The sequence below is a fragment of the Durio zibethinus genome, chromosome 16 (assembly GCF_047325235.1).
Source record: "Durio zibethinus cultivar Kanyao isolate XHJ-2024 chromosome 16, ASM4732523v1, whole genome shotgun sequence".
Lineage (NCBI taxonomy): Eukaryota > Viridiplantae > Streptophyta > Magnoliopsida > Malvales > Malvaceae > Durio > Durio zibethinus.
Genome location: NC_143177.1, coordinates 21,455,549 through 21,473,300, shown reverse-complemented (window position 1 = coordinate 21,473,300; position 17,752 = coordinate 21,455,549). Strand labels below are relative to the sequence as shown.

At 28.8% G+C, this 17,752-nt stretch overlaps 1 protein-coding gene and 1 pseudogene across 2 annotated transcripts; both read right to left on the bottom strand.

The window, feature by feature from the left end:
* Positions 1 to 1,118: 1,118 nt before the first annotated feature.
* Positions 1,119 to 2,340, bottom strand: LOC111298656 (protein EXORDIUM-like 2 pseudogene; annotated as a pseudogene). Its single transcript, XR_016328685.1, has one exon. The product of XR_016328685.1 is annotated as a protein EXORDIUM-like 2 pseudogene (transcript).
* A 14,332-nt stretch (positions 2,341 to 16,672) lies between these two features.
* On the bottom strand, positions 16,673 to 17,340 carry LOC111298364 (uncharacterized). The gene has a single exon (XM_089745377.1). It carries the CDS (start codon positions 17,250 to 17,252, stop codon positions 16,878 to 16,880), a length of 375 nt encoding a protein of 124 aa, XP_089601503.1. The 5' UTR covers positions 17,253 to 17,340; the 3' UTR covers positions 16,673 to 16,877.
* Between the last annotated feature and the right edge of the window lie 412 nt (positions 17,341 to 17,752).

Here is a 17,752-nt window from a genome sequence, read left to right as displayed (position 1 = left end):
ATGCTATCATTATATATTATGAAGAGGGTCAACTCCGTTTTTGTCCTGTCAGTCAAATCTTTCAAACTTCGTGAATAAGTTGACTTCCTCATGAATTAATAGATTTAAACTTATCTAATAATTATATATCATGTTAAAATTTTAAATATTTGAAAGTTATGAATTTGGAGGTTCTTCTTTCTCATTGTAGAAATATTATAGAACATAATCGCTTTACATGATCTAATTTTAAAGTAGATTTACAATCATTTTTTTAAGTTTTGCAGTTTCTTTTATAAAAAAAAAATAGAAATTGTGACAAATTTGCTCCTAAGAATGGGCGTCATAGTTAGATTAAAAAATTATCATTTGAAATATTTAATTCAGTAATGCGTAAATATTTTTTTGCTAACTTTTCAGGAAGATCTGAATTTGAATTCATTTTTTAGCAAATCAAAAAGAAAAAAAAAATGATTCTCCTATTAACAAAAGCATGCTTCTTTGCAAGTGAAAAAATAAATTAAAAAAAGAAAAAGAAAAAAAGCAGATGCAGCTGCTTTTCCACATGTAATGGATTAGAGTAGATATGATGCATGAGCTGCTTGATTGCTCTGAACTTGAAGTCCTCTATTGATAATGTGGTCCCATCCTCTACTATTCTGAAACATTTATGAAATCAACACTCCTTCAATGGGAACAACTTTTTATGTAACTGACCAAAACATGTCATTACCACCATTCACAAGCGTTTCACTCCTATAGGAGGGACCCTTCCAGATGCAATGAATTACGCTTTTTCATTATAAAAAAGAAAGTGTTTAAGACACAGGTGACACTTCTTTCCTTCCCGTGAACTGGGTTTTTCCTTTCGCTTCTGCCAATAACTGAGTTTGGTCACATCAATCCCTCTCTCATTTTCTTAGGTTAAGATGCATGTACCTCGTGCTTAAACTTGAATCCATTAATCTCATTAATCAATTAAGCTCAATTTTTTTTTCATTTTTTTAATATAATTATTCACCGTGTTTAAAATTATCTAAATCTTCAAAAATCCCCTCGGCCCTATTTCTCTTAAGATGTTATCCTCAACCGTTCAAAACAAATTTAAAACAGACAAATTAAATCAAGAGCCCAAAAAGTAGAAACAAACTTTCACATCTTTAATATTTTCATTATTATCTCACATTCACATTTCCTTTCGCTAAGTCCACACCGCTTTCTTTTTTTTTTTTTTATACAAAACTACGTAGAATTTACACGTCACGCAAAACGACAACAAACAAAAGGCCTACTTCCCTCCGCCGTACATTTACCCCAACTATATACATCTGTGCCACGTGTACCATCATCTCCATTCACCATTGATTTCCGCCACGTGTACAATTATACAAGGGTCTTGCACATTGATGTCTGTGGATCCCACATCGCCGGCAACAAGTATTTCCTTCCGTTAATCCCGTTCGCATTGTAGCTCGCCCCGGTACTCTTCTCCAACAGGAGAGTTCCCGGATATCCGGGGTACGAACCCGACCCGAACATACCGGTGCAAGCTGAAACCGCCTCCAACGGTGCGTTGGCTGGCCCCTGGAAATACCCATTGTTAAACGGATTGGTAACGGTGTTACCCAAAAGGGTGGCCAAGTTGATGATCATTCCGTCAACTCCAACGTCTCCGTTGGGAGCAACTAGAGGAGGGGTTTGGGGTCCGTAAATAGGCTGGTGAAATGGCCAGGCGCATTGACCAGGACACTGAGTCTCGGAGTTTCCTACCCAGATAAAAGTCCCACGAATCGGACCTCGGCCAAGCCGGATTGATCCGTGTGTCCCGCACCTCATGCAAAAGCCTTCGACGGCAACGTCTTTGTCCGTGAGGATGATGTTGATGGTATTGACGCCGTTAAATTTGCTGGCCAAGGCTGGCAAATGTGGGTTCTTAAGGATTTTACCGAGTGGGTAATTTTCGAAGAGGATTTGTTTGCCTAGAGCTAAGTTGGATGAACCTCCTCCCTTGTATTTCTCGGTAATTTTCCACCATGATGATGTGGAAGGGAGTCTGGCCTCGCCGGAACTCAAAGAGTTGATGAAATCGACGATTATGGACCGTTGGATGGGAGTAAACTTCCCGTACCAGATGAGATTAACGGTGATTTTCCCCTTTAGGAGTGGACCGTTGTGGTACTTTAACACGAGAGGTTGCTCTTGAACTAACTCAGAGAAGGAAAGATGGATTAAACAGAGGAGCAAGAGAGTGGCTAGGTGGTAAATAGAAGCCATATCGAAGGGTAAAATAAAAGTAAAGGGCAAAGATCAGACACCAAAACTACTTGCACCTAGAGACTCTCTAAGAGGCGAGGGAGTGAGGAAGGTATTTATAGGGGGTGTTTGGAGAGGAGGGGACAGATGTAAAAACAGAGATGTCAACGTCAAAGAGATCCACGTGGAACGGGCGGATTGGGTTCAAATGTGAAAAGGAGTTGAAAGGGTGACGTGGTGGTCCGAAGAGGGGAACGAGCGAGAAGGCTATAGGAGAAGTTTTGCGTGTGCTTTCCAAGGTGACATTAGAGTTTTTCTGTTTTCATTTTTAGAAAGGCTTTTCTTAGAGAGTTGTTGTATTAGACAGGCTACGGCAGAGATTAATTGATGTAAATGATGAAAGCATGGAGCTATATTTTCCACCAAATTATTCCATGCATCGCACCTCAAGTTGTAAGTCATTGCCAAAGAAATTTTCAGTCGAAAATTACAATTGGACTATGAAACTGACAAATGATGCATAGTTTCCTTTCCCCCTTTACTTTTAGTGCTTTTTTTTTTCAAAAGTGGAGATAAAAAATTATATCTATAATTTTAAACATATTAAAAAAATAATAGAATTTAAAATTTTAATAAAATAAAATAAATTTTATATTTAAAATATTAATATAAATTATGATGAGCACCATTGATTATTAAAAACTGATGGCGTGCGATGATAGTTTTACTTGGAATCCTTTATCTTATATCAGTCCTGAAGAGTGGGACCACAAACAGTGCAAAAGAAGAAGGGATGCAAGAAATCAAAATTGGGGCGATGGTGCACCGTAGCTACAATAGTGCATCATAAATCCCATATTGTCAGAGATAGTGAATGATGACAAAAGCAGAGCTAAGGGTTTAGGTGCAGACTACCATAAGGGTGGTGTTTCAGTATTTCAGGAATTAGTTTTCGTTTTGTTGAAGTGGTGAGGATTAATGAGAGCCGGTTGATTCAAATACTGATACCTGTTCCAACCAAATGCAGCGGTCCCGGTGACTCAACCTGTCAGCTAAGCTAGTTGGGTCCCCCCCTCCCCTTAGTCTTTATTGCATACTTGCGTCACTTTGGTCATTACTTGTACGTGTTTTCAGCGTGTAAAAGAATATTGAAAAAATTAAAAAATTAATTTAAAATTATAATCTTGAGTTTAATTTGAATTTTTTTTTTAATTCGAATTAAATTTAAACATTAAATTTAGATTAAATTTTAAATTAAAATATAAAAATAAAAAAATAAATCATATTAAATTATTTATTTTTATTAATTTTATATATTTTTAAAATTTTATAGAAAAAATAATTATTATATTTACGAATTTATTTAAATACAAAAAAATTATATTAAAATAATATTAAAAAATAAGTTTTAAAAATTGATAATTTTATTAAGATATAATTTAATTCTAATCGAGTCGATTTAAAAAAAATTAATTTAAATTTAAATTAAATTTAAAAATTTTATAATATTATATATTATTTAAAAAATTAAATTAAATTAAATACAATTCCAATGATTATTATTTTTAATTATTTTTAAATTTATTATTAAATAAGAAAATAAAAGATTTTGTCATGATGAGAACACCCTCATATCAATTTTGGAAATACCTTCTTTAAAATAAGAGATTTTTAATCCAAATTTTAGTATTTTAGTTTTTGTTAGTTTTAATGTTGAATGCATCATCTAAACAGCATGCAACATATTTTTTTTTTAGATCAATAATTTATTTTAAAGTGAAAATAAAAATTGTAATATTTAATATATTGATTCATGTAAATATTATTAAAAAAAACATTAAATAAATTTGAATATAAATTTTCATATTTATAATTTTTTTATTTTTAAACTATGAAAAAATTAAAAAAAAACATACCCATTAAAATATATATGAGAAATATATATATATATATATTTATATATTTATATGTATGAGACTGGAACAAAATAAGAGCTGCTTTCAATTTTAAGAAAAGGTGTTACTTTTACTCTAATTATATTAGTTTTAATAAAAATGAATAATTATCTAAATGATCAAATTTTTTTGTAAAAATAAATCAAACTTGAAAATAAAAAATAAATTATAGATATATTAAGTGTCATTGTTAACAATATTAACAAGTGTTTTAAAAACAAAGTACTATTATTTTTCTAAAAAACACTATTATTATTTTTTTACATATATGCAAAGTTGTTAGTTTTAAATCAAAATTATAGAATGAAAAAATAACAATTCGCTCATACATTTCACTATTTTTTTTTTTTTTTTTTTGTATTTGATGATATTTTAAATTTTAATTAATTTAAAATCGAATCGAATCAAATTTTATAAGAAGATAAATTTTTTTATTCATATAATTTAAAACTGAAATTTTATTTTTAAAAAATCAAATTTTTTATTATTGAAACTTAATATTCAAAATTTTTTTAAGTTGAAATTTTGAAAAAGCTGAAAAAGGTTGGGAGTAAAATGAAAGGGATGATTCACGTGCGGGAGAGATGATAGAAGAGAGTCGGCACACAACGCAACAAGATGTCTGTCAAATTTGGGGGTTGGATCCGGTGGACCCCTGCTTTCTCTCTCGCCGACACGTGTTAAGTAATGAGGGTAAAGGTCTGGCCCCCAGGTGGTCCCGCCCGTAGACAACTTTTTTGCAGCTCATTCCATTATTCTTTTGTGAGCTGCGAGAAGCCAAGAGGAAAGCGGGAAATCAGCATAAGTTTTGTATGTAACAGTTTGTACCGCGCACAGGTACCATCATCAACTGCGGATTTTATTTTTGAATTAATTTTATGAATAATTTTTAAATTATAATAAAATATTTAAAATGATATTTAATATTTAAAAATTTTCATGTAATATTTAAATTATTAATTTATTAATAAGATATTAATTTTAAATATTATTAATCCAAATAATAATATATGATAAATAAATAAATTTTTAAATATTATATTAATTAATAAATTTATAAATCAAATATCATATTAAAAATTTTTAAAATTTAAGAATCAAAACAAATATTTTATTATTTTTTAAGTATCATTCGTGATATTAATCATTTATTTTTTTACTCTTTCTTTTAATTTTTTAGTTTTTCAAAATTATTACTCATTGTTTCTCATTTATTAGTTTTTCATTAATTTTTACTATATTAAAAAAATTAATTTAGTATATAATATTAAAATTTTATTCTATAAAAAATTGATATTTCATATTTTTTAATACTAAAAAAAAAGATATTTAAATTCTAAAAAACAACTTTTTGAACAAATAAAAAAATATATAAAAAAAGAGCAAAAGAATATAATTCTACTTTATTGTATTTAAGTATTTCTTTAGTTTCCTTTCCCTTTAAAAGAAAAGGACAGAATAGTGTAAAAGACTAAAAGTTGCTTTATTTTTTAAAGTAATATATATCGCATCTTCATTTCAAAGCATTTTGCATGTGAAATGCGTTACAAAGAAATGGCTAACGTATTGCCAAATTTCTTTTTTTTTTTTTCCTATTATTTTTCCTCATGTGGTTTGGTTTCATTCAATTGTTGTCGTTTCCTCTTTTATGATTTAATATGCGGTATTTCATTATTTTTTTATTTTTGTGATACACACGTGTTTCGTGTAATTATTCCAATTTTTTTTAGTGCCACAATTAATCTATCTACATTGAAAAACTAACTTCTTGATATTAGGAATGTTATAATGCGGCCAAGTCCAAAGCTAAAAGGTGGACCTTTTTTTTTTTTTTTAATGTTTACTTATAATATATATATATATAATTAATAATAAATTCATGAAATTCGTTGATGAAAAAAGTGTCTTGAAATTTTTTTTGAAGTTTTAGAGAAAAATTTTTCATTAAATTTTTTATTTTTTAGTTTATAATATATTAATAAACACCCTATCTTTCTCATTAGATTTGTCCTTATGATTTTTTTTTTAATGTCAAAACATGAGCCTGGTTTAACACGATAATTTACATATTATTTAATTAATAAAATATTAATATATTATATTATATTTTAAAATTAAAATTATATAAAAATATATTATTTATTAATAAAATATTGTAATAAAGTCAAATTTAGACTTAAAAAATTATACTTCTTCTGTCTTTTTTTTTTTTTATCTATTTTTTCTTATTGATATGTTTCAAAATAATATCTTATTTCATTTTTCGAATATCTAAAGCTCTTACCTTTTTTATATTATAAAATTATTTTTTATTTTTATGACACAAAATATCATGAAATTTTAATTTTATAAAAAAATTTAAATTTTTGTATAAAATTAAATACATGAAAATAAAAATAAATAAATTTCGTAAAAATTAATATATGACAAATATTTTAAAATTAAAAAAGTATTTAAATTTTAGTCCAATCAAATTGAGTACATAAATCTAGACATATATATATTTATGATTAAAACTTTTTTTTATTGAAATACGAAAAAATATAATTAGCTAAACTAATTATTAGTAAAGCCTGAGAATGACTTCACGAGAAATTAATGTTCAATGGTTGTGTTTTCTAGTATATTTTGGGAGAGTGCATGAATGAATGCATGAAGCAATCATTGTTGTGAGGGGGGTGGATAAAGGGAATTAATTCGACCTTACCAAATATTTAATTGGGGCACCAATTGTAACCAAAAGAGAATGTCATGGAACCACCTAACTTATAATAATGCAAAGAGGAGGGGTCTACTTTTGAGTTAGATTTGACAATTCTTTTGGTTCGCATCCCCTCATATGTCCCATTTCTATCACTAATGCTCGTTTGACTCGCTTTAATTGGAGCATCGGGACCATATTCTCTCTCACGCCCCAGAAAATGTTGCACCACTTGCTCCGTTTCCTCTTTATATATTTTTTTCGTCTCAAAATATTTACTATATATTAATTTTTATAAAATTTAAAAATATATTTTTTAATTTTAATATATTTAATATTAAATATTAAATTTTATGATTTTTAATGTTAAAAGAATTAAAAAAGATTTTAAAATATATAAAAAATTTTAGATATTCAAAAAATTATTTTAGAACATTAAAAAAGAAGTACATATATTTGTCAAAAATAAATTTGACAAGGTGTCACGAACAACCCTTGCGCCTTCGGGCCATACCATAACTTTATGCCCTTCTGGCAAACATGAACTGCACATAATAGATCACACGTATGATAATGACCTTAAGATTTAACATTATACATATCAGATAACTCAAAAATCAAATATAATCCTAATTATTTATTGATAGTTTTTAATATAAAAAAATTAATTTACCTTTTAAATATAAAAATACCTCTAACAACTTTAATATTATTTCTTTATATATAATATGTATAAATAATAATAAAAAATTACAAAATAATTGGTACTTGCTTCAAATTCCGTTTACAGCTCCATTCTACATTTAATTAATGAGCAACGTGACCATACACGAGTCAACAGGCTATCATAGAAATATCTTATATATATATATATCTTAGAAATGGCATGGACATGACCACAAATAAGTAATACCCACAAAAAAAAAAAGGCATTTCAATCCCATAAGGCAGAATTGATAATGCAAGAAGATCAGGTTCTTGAAATTTCATCTCCAATAAAAAAACCAAGTGGGCGTAATTCAAGATTTGGCCAAAATGAGTCAGCTATCCCGACAAATATACTTCACCAAACTAAAGCCTCCACCGTCAATATAATCCAACTCTAAATAACAAGTGGATTTTCAGGAGATCAATGAGAAGCCATATATTGATGATCATCTTGCCCCCCTCGTTCGTAAATTACAGTTGAAGACGCTTTAGGTTTTTCTTTCTTATATCGGGTAGGGTTTCATTATCAATGAGTGATCATTTCGGTTCCAGCATACAATCCTACACAAGGTGTACTTAATCAGGTTTTGTCTTTATTCTAGCTCATGGAACATGCAACATAATTGCACTCTCGTCCAAATACTCAAGAAACAGTGTTAGAGAATTTTCAAATAAAGTATGAAAAATAATTTTATATTAAAAAAATAAGACCATTATTTAAATTAAAAAGGAGTAGAAATTTATTGGGTTTGAATTTAAGTGATTAATAAATTATGGGTTTGGATTTTTAAGTTTGGTTAGTCTTATTTTAATTAAATAATTAATATATATTAATATTTAATTTATGATACTTGAGATTTAGTGCAGTAAATAAAATATTATCTTATTTTATTTAAAATTTAATTTTTTAGTTAAGTGTTTGGTTTAGTTTAGTCTACACAAATAGATAGATATATTTGTTTAAATTGACAATTTTAAAACAAACAATTTTTATTTATTCAAAATAAATAATTATGTTTGTAAAATAATAAGATACTTAATTAACTATAGAAGCTCATTTGGTTTTCCGAAAGATACAGAAATAATTTGCAAAGCTCTTCATTTTTCTTCAAATGACTATTCAAAATAAATAGTTATACTTATCAAATAAGAAGATACTTAATTAACTATACAAACCCTTTTTTTGTTTTTGGAAAAATACAAAAATAATTTACAGAGGTCTTTCTTTTTCTTCAAATAAACTTAAGATTTTTTATAAAGGTTTTAGTACAAAAAATTTTTATAAAAATTTGATGACTTTGTAATATGTCAGTGAATACTCGACAAAGTAATTTCATCAATATAAAATATAATTAGTTACTAAATTTCATTGTATTCTCTAAGTTTATCACTTGTAATCTTTTTACATATCTACCAATAAATAATGTGATAAAAATAAATAAAACTTTAAAAAATGACATCATTATATATCTGAAAACTTTTTTTGAAAATTTCAAATTTATCGAAAATAAAAATTTTAGATTTTTAGTTTTTGGTTGTAACAAGCAAGATCGGAGGATGAATACTCTACTTCTCTATAGAGGTATAAATGAATAGGGGATTTAATAAATAGTTCTTAAATGTATTTAGTTTTTATTTATTTATTAAATTTAATAAATAATTATAAACAATAATATTTTAAAATTTATTAATTAAATAAATATGTTATAAACATAATAAAATTTATTTATATTTGAATTTTTATAAAAATTAATAAAATGTTTGATAAATAATATATAAATATATTTGATATATATTTATTTATTAAATTTAAAAAATAATTATAAGTAATATTTTATAATTTATTTAAGTCATTTTGGATTTTTTTAACCCCTTAATTCCATAAGTGATTATGATTTTCATTAAATCCAAAGCACAGGGATGCACTGGAAAACTGAGCTCATTAAACTCTGGTTTTGATGGAGTAAGTTATTGGATGTCTATTTACCTTTTCCCAAAAATACGCTACTGAATAGTCACATCCCGTGGTATCCTCAGTTGTCGCCATTGTAGGACATTGATTTATGCTTCAATGAATCATATTTCCAGGCTTAGCTAACTGGTTCAACAAGTCATTAGTGCAAAAAAGTTCAAACCCTTAGATGCTTCAATTATTCATTCTAACTGTCTCAAGCTCCGTGACAAAATTTAGATAAAATTTTTTAGGTAAAATTTAGATAAAATTTTTTAATTTAATAAAAATTAAAAGTTAAAATCTAAATTAATAAATTAAAAAGTTTTTTATATAAATAAAATATGCAAAATTTAAATAAAATTTTTAGTAAATTTTAATAAAAATATTGATAAAAATTTTATTATTAAATAAATATTAATTAAATTTAAATTTTAAATAAATTTTTACATATTATCAATTTATCTTTCACCCCTAAAAATGAATTGCGAGAAGGAGACGTTAGAAATTGTCTATCATGTAATCAATTTACTTTTCTAGCTTATTACTTTTTTTCTTTTTTTTTTTTTCACAGAAATGCCATATACAAAAGCTAGTAGGCCAAGACTACGTAGAAAAATATAACTTCCTTTTTTGTAACATTTTCCCACGACGAAATGATACGAGTAGCTAGGTGATCAGCTATATGGCCCTCGCATTATCTTGCAAATCGTAATGACTACTGTCCATCGCAAGTTTTGGTGAGATGTAGCCAAATGAAGCCAATATTTTTGAAAAAAAAAATAGTCTAATCATTTGGCATGACGCTCACCGTGGACCGACAAGGCATTGAAGCTAACAGGGGAAGTTATGCCGCCCATCCCTTACACCAAACAATGGACGTTCCATCAAAATAATTTGCCTCTGCCTATCCTTTTATGTTATGCCTTAATTATCTTAGGTAGGCAATAGTTTCGTGTTTCCATTCTCCTTTCTCACGTCCATTCGAAAGAACAGTAAAATTAATAATGATAAAATTAAAAACAACAATAAAAGTCAAATTAATTATTATAATAATAAAATTAAATATTATAATAAAAATATATATATTTAAATACAAAATAAAAATGATGACAAAGAAAATTATAATAAAAAACCTCATTAAAAACATTAATTTAAAAATATATTAACAAATTATTTTTTATTTATATTTTAATATTATTTATCATTTAATATATTAAAAATTTATTCAATCAAAATATTGATACATAGTAAATTATAATAAAATAATAATTAAAAATTTAAGTATTACAAGTTATTTGAAATATTTAATAACAAAAAAATTCTTATTAAAATAATAATTAAAATTTTAAGTCATGCAAAAAAATAAAAAAATAAAAAACAATGAAAGATAAAAAGCTATTAAATGATACCATAGATATGTGGTCATTGTATTGTAGATTACATAAAAAAAAAAGATATAAAAGGAAAATACGTTGTAACTGGAAGAAAAAAACTTCGTTTAATTGAAAAAAAGATTTCAGCATGCAGGATTGATCCCCGTCACACTACACCAAATGAAATTACAGTACGATTAAATTTTGATTTCGCACTGTACTGACATTGCAAGAGAATTCAAATCGGGCCATAGTAAGCATACGTGGCAAATGTGTTAAACATTTGGAACAACGACAAAGAAGCGCTAGAGCCATATATTAATTCTTCTATATTACATAATTTTATTTTGGTTGCTATAGCCACCGGCTGTCTCTAAATCGCTATGTCTTGTAGAATACCCAAGTTGTTCTATATTCCATCAACCTGGCGGTGTTGTTGTAAACATATATCACAAGCACCGATATCCATATATATATACATATATATATAGCTTAAGTGAGGACTCGAGCGCGCAACCCTGGTGTTCTGCTCGCATGAATGGTTGCAACAATGAAATCTTATATAGCATTGGAACTTAAAAAAGATTTATTCAAATTGATATTTATAACTTTTCATACGCTCGATTTGCTAAAAATCCATTCTAAAACTCAATTAAAAAATTTTTATTGTATTAAAAAAATGCATTTTATAATTGTACTAAAAGCGAAGTACCAAGAAAATTTTCAAAAGAGGAGACAAGCGGGAATATCGAGAGGGGGCAAACCTTCTTAGTAAATAAAACAAGCAAAATGAGTTACGTAGCCAACCATGCGGACCCCTCCGGTCATGAAATTTTCAACCCATCAAAACATGTTAATTTGACAAATGGATGAACATAGATATTATAGGACCAGAAGGGATTAATATATGCTTTATCATCATGGCTTTTTGTCGGTTCAGTACTCTTTTGTCGAAAATGTTGCTATGTGAACCAAAGAGGACTTATCCCAACGCCCAAAAAAGATGAAATGAGAGAGAAAAAAAAAAACAACAATAGGATAAGAAAACGTGACATTTTCATTGAGCATGTTGATGTCGGTCAAGTAATCGATAAACTAAATACGAATTATATATTATATCAGTATAAAAATAATTTATATTTATTTTATATATTTATATTTATTATTAATAAATAGTACATATCAAAATTTAAATTAGTTAAAAATATTTAATTATTTATTCAATAATAATTATTTATATATTTAAAAATATAATTTTAATTAAAATGACAGAAAATCTGATTGATTCGAAAAATAGATATTCTACTAGTAATTGTTTACAGACAAGAACTGTTATGCTTTGATTGATTGAGTGCCAATATTTGGGGTTACGTACTAACAGTAGAGTTCCATGCGATGTTAACCTAATTACAAAACCCTACTTTGAAAAAAACTTGAAGCATTGAAAAGGAAATGTTACGTTTTGTGTATGGTGCCACATCCAAATCAGAAGGGGTTGTTTGACAGCCATTTGAAAGCAACATGAATCATTGTACATTTATACATATATATAAATAATATACATATGTATTTATACCTTGAAACTGATGGTCAACCCAGCCTTCAATTAGTTGTTAATTATTTCACTGGACTTGTTTGGACGAACACCCCCAATATGATAGCTTTATTCACGATTAAGCCCAAATATTTTACCAATTCATGTTAATTTCTTCATATATATATATATATATTCAAGTGTTTCAAACAGAAAATTGAGATAAATAGTCGAGATATGGCAGGCAGAGATGGTTAAAATCCCAGTGATTTACTATGAAATACCATTTGCAGTCATTGATAGCATGAAATATATACACCATTTGAGATAAATTTGATGTTCCAGCTTGCTAGTCCCCCTGGACTGGGAATTTCAAATTTTTACTTTTGTGAGCTTGGAAGAAAATTTTAACGTTGGTTTTGATTTGACAATTCCTGTCTTTCCGGTGTGTGATATTAGCTGAGATTAGTTGTCGATGGCTCGATGCCACTTGCTTTGACTGTGATTTGTGTTTCGAACAGGGTCAAGCTTGGATGTCGACCTATCTATGACCGACACAAGCCGGATGCTAGCAATCCATGAATTGCATCCTTATCAATATTAATATTTATTTATATAAAAATTGATGAGGCGCCGATCAATTAGAGTTTATAAACAATGAAGAAAAGTAAATGCAAAGTTAATTTTATATACAAATAATGAATCAAATATAAATTGAAAAGTAGATGTAAAGTTATTTTTATATATGAACCAGTAATAGAAAATTAAAATGGTTTAAAAGCTTCTAGATTTTGTTGTTAATAAATTATCAGATTTTAATATATCGAATTAAAATTAATGTTATTGAATTTGAGTATGATTTAATTAATTTATATAATTATTTTTATAAAATAATATTGAATAAATTTAAAATTTAAATTTTAATGGTTACAAACACTTCTTATTATTTCTCTTATAACAGAAATGAACTCTATTTACTATCATTTTAGTTATTCATTGGGCCAATTCAAATTGCCCCAAGATGAGTTCTGCCATTTCACCTTGTCTGGAATAAAACTGACTCCCAAGCTAGCTAATCTGAGCCCCATAGATACATGGGGTTATGTCATTTAATAGAAGAAATCCCGATAATGATTCTATAACTATATGTAATTATGTTTTGGTACTGGAAATTGATTTCTGCAGGTAGCATTGTGGGGTAATATAACTCAATAATTGCAGCATTTCTCAATTGTTAAATCATGATAATGATTAAATCGGAAAAGAATTCCATTATGTGTTGCCACTTATGACTACTGGGTCTATGATGATGGTCGCCAATCACAACACAAGTAGGAAGAATCCAAATTTTGAGCCAATTTTTTTGAACTAAACAAAATTTAGCATTATCCGGCCATAGACCCACAAAATATTTTCAAAGTATTTTAGGTGAGGTCGAGGACTCAAGGCAGGCATTCACGCCATACAAAATGATTGGTTTAGATTGGTACAAGATCTTGCAAAGTAATATCATCAAATAGCTGCCAGCTACCTGCAAATTTTCTTCAAATTTCAAAACTGGGAATTCTATTCCTTGTTCCCTGTTCTTAAGCCTGTGTGCCATTCTTCCAAATTAATTCATTAAATATAAATGATCCATTGTGTTGATGATATAGAGTAGAGACAATTAACATAGCCGCCGTTTGCCTTTTCAACCATCCTATACACTTGAAACCAGGATTCCAGGCTGTATATATTTGAAGGTCGATCGGGTCTTTATTAGAATAATAACAACGGAGAATATCGAGGTTGCATGAGCGGTGCATTGGAAATCTGAGGCTGGCTAATCTTACTTTAAACTAATGGGGGGGGGGGGGGGGGAATTTTTAATATTCGTTTTCTTTCTGTGTGCACTCAGCAAAGAGATCCGACCAACTATAAACATAAATTTTGTCATACAATGTCTAATGGCATATAGTTTTTGTTCTTTTGTTAGACACACCGGAAAGAACCTGGAAGGCAGCAACCATTTTTTTTCTCGCGTTACTGAAACATGACAAAACCAAGATATATTTTAGTTGTAGCTTTTTTCCCAACACGTCGAATCACTTTTCTAGGAAAGTGAAATTGGATGAAGTAATTAAATGTCAAGTTTGGATTTCTTTGTCTCCAAGAGAGTGAAGCGAAAAGGTAGTTTATTAACAAGTTGAGAGATTAATTATTCGATCAAACTTTCACGCTGTCAGCTGACTTTGGGTTGATTGATTCCAACCCATGCACTCTTTTCTTTTATCTCAACTGGCTGCCCTAATCGACTTCTTTGGAGTTTGGACCACAAAAAAGGTCGCTGCCAGTGGGTTCGAGATCGGGTTTCAGGAAATATAATGATAACATTTTGTTTAGTATTTTGGAAACGATGCCAATTCGTAAATTATTATTTCAAATTATTTTTATATATTTTTATGTTTTCAAATCTAAATATAATAACCAATCAAACCTTGGGCTGTTCGTATCATCTAGAAAGACCTTAACGACTCTTAGTAATTTGGGCTACCAAACCCAATTTATAAAAACAGCTACGGCTATTGCTTGCAGAAAGTTTTACATTTTGAGCTAAGCCTCATGCCATGGTCTTTACTTCTTAACTTCCCCAAGCTTCGGCTTATAGTTAGTCCTGTTTGGGCTAATAGTCCAATTTTTATATTGTTTTCCCAAATGCTCTGGGGTTCTTACTTCTCTAAAATACAAAAGGAAAACGGAAATGCACGCCGAATTGCAAAAGCCAGATTTGTAAACTTCCCCATATCTTCAAAAGCAATGTTTGTAAGGGTCAAGATAGATATTGATTGGCGGCCATGGTTTTTCTTTTTCTGAATCTTTGAAATGATTTTAAATCAAGTCACAATGCAACCTTTATTTCCTTATTTTGCCCAAGAACCTATGTAGGTATAAGATAAAATTCACTAATCATCAATAACAATATATAGAAATTATCCCTAATTTTCAATTTGCTGTTGTATCATCAATGTCATCATCCATTTAGATGAAAATCATTTTTTTTTATGTCAAATCCTACCAAATTTACAGCTATGAGATATTTAGGGCTCCAAGTTTTTTTTTAATTCCTCACGTTGAATTTCAACTTTGGATCACATTGTCGGGAATATATAGATATTGCAAAAGAAATCGTGAGAATCCGTCCCATGATTCGAATGAAGGAACACTAGTGAATTAGACGACTCCTTTAATTTGATTAAATCCAAAAGCAAATTAAATAATTACTATCCCTTTTTTTTTTGCTTATTTAATTTTTTACATGAATTAAATTTATCAATTATTTTTTAAATGAAAGGGTAAGAATAAAAATTAAATATAGTAATTTATTAAATAAATTAAATGATAAAAAAACTATTTAGGAAAGCTTTTTTTGTTAAAAGATTTTGATAACATAAAATTTAATATATTTTTATACCATAAATAAAAATATATGTTAAGATATATAATAAAATATAAATATTTTTTAAAAAATGCATATAAATTAAACTTCCAAAAGCATTCTTATTATTTAATTTATAAATAATTAATTTTCATAATTGATAAAATATGACTATATTAACATCAATACATATAATAAAATATATAAAAAGTAAAATCATTTAAATGAATAATTTTTATTTAATATATGATTTAATTTAAAATCACATTTTAAAATTAATTAAATAAAAATTTTGCAAATATTTGTTTTAAAAGAAACCCTGGACGAAATGAGGGCATCAATCTAGTTATAGATATAGAATGACTTATGCTCCGTTGAAGGTCGAGAAATCACAAAATTTTATATTATTTCTATGCTAGTGAGCAGGAATGAAAATTAATTCAATGTTTCTGGTGGCCTATATAAGGGGCAGGTCATTCTCCGACCGAGTATAAAGGTAGGAATGTTACAGCATGTTTGAAAATTGAAAGGTGGATCCATTGATATCCTTTGTAATCAAGAACTACTTCAGCATTCGATGCAGACTTCAATCTGATACAGCAGCAGCACTGCACCATTTTTGCATGTTGATAAATAAACCCTTTTTTTTTTTGTTTATAGAATTGAGTTGTGAGAATTATTCTTTGATCCATGAATATATGTTTATAAAGTTATAATGTTATTCTCCTGTCGTTTGTAAATTTAAGTATCAGCTCATATCTCAAATTTTGAAAAATAAAAGAGACATAGAATATGTGAGATAAACAAGAAATATAATGTATATGAGTCCAGATATAGGAATATATCTCAAATTACACCAATAAATAGGCAATTGGGCAACTGCCAATCAGCCATTTGCACATACAACAAATTAATAAAGCAGATCATGAAATGAAACAAAGACATAAAGGTATAGTCTTTTTATATAAAGGAACAAACAATTCGAGGCAACTTAAAAGGAATGTTTCAAGGGCTGGTTTTTGCAGGTGGTGGGGAGAAGAATGGGATGGATGGGATCGTAGTTGGGATTGTGGGGATTGAGGGCATGCTAGGCAGTGGAGGCAGAGTGACCTTTGGGGCAGTAGGCAAGGTTGGAAGGGTGGGCATGGTAGGAAGTGGAGGCAGGGCGCCAGGCTTGGGCAGAGATGGTAGTGTAGTTGGCAATGTGGGAATTGTTGGCTGAGGGAGATTTGGGAAAGATGGCAATGGTGGGAGTGTTGCTCCAGGCAAAGTTGGCATTGGAGGCAAAGTTGGCAACTGAAGAAGGTGACGAGCCGCTAGACCAACGTTGAATGACAAAGCCATGAAGAAAGCCAAGATAAAGCTTCTGAAAGAGGCCATTTTTTAACAGATTTCGTATCAATCAAGAGTGCTCTTTTGTCTAATAGAGGAAAGGTGTTCTCTTACGGTTTGAGTGAGGAAAAACAAGGCCAGGTGTTGGGTTTATATAACCAGGAATCAGGGGGGCTTGACCTATACATCAGGTAGGTGAATTTGTGCTCCAGTTTGGTTGGGAAAATGTAGACATCCCTCTTACGCTTCTTGTTTTAGCTTACCTACTCAATCGATCTTGGACTAAGGAATTGTCAAAAACATTAATTGTGGTTGGCCAAATAATCAAATATAGGCTGGTCAAATGGTTTAGGGTGGTAAAAGTTGAGTTCTAAATCTCATTGGTGGGTTATCTAACTCCATTAGCCCAAACTAGATCAGCCATTAACGTCGTGCAGCGACAGCAGTTAGAAAGTAATATCCATACCACGATATCTATTTTTCACCTCAGCTTGTTATGGATGCATGACTCGTACTTCAACGTTTCTTTTCTTTCTGCAGGATAATAC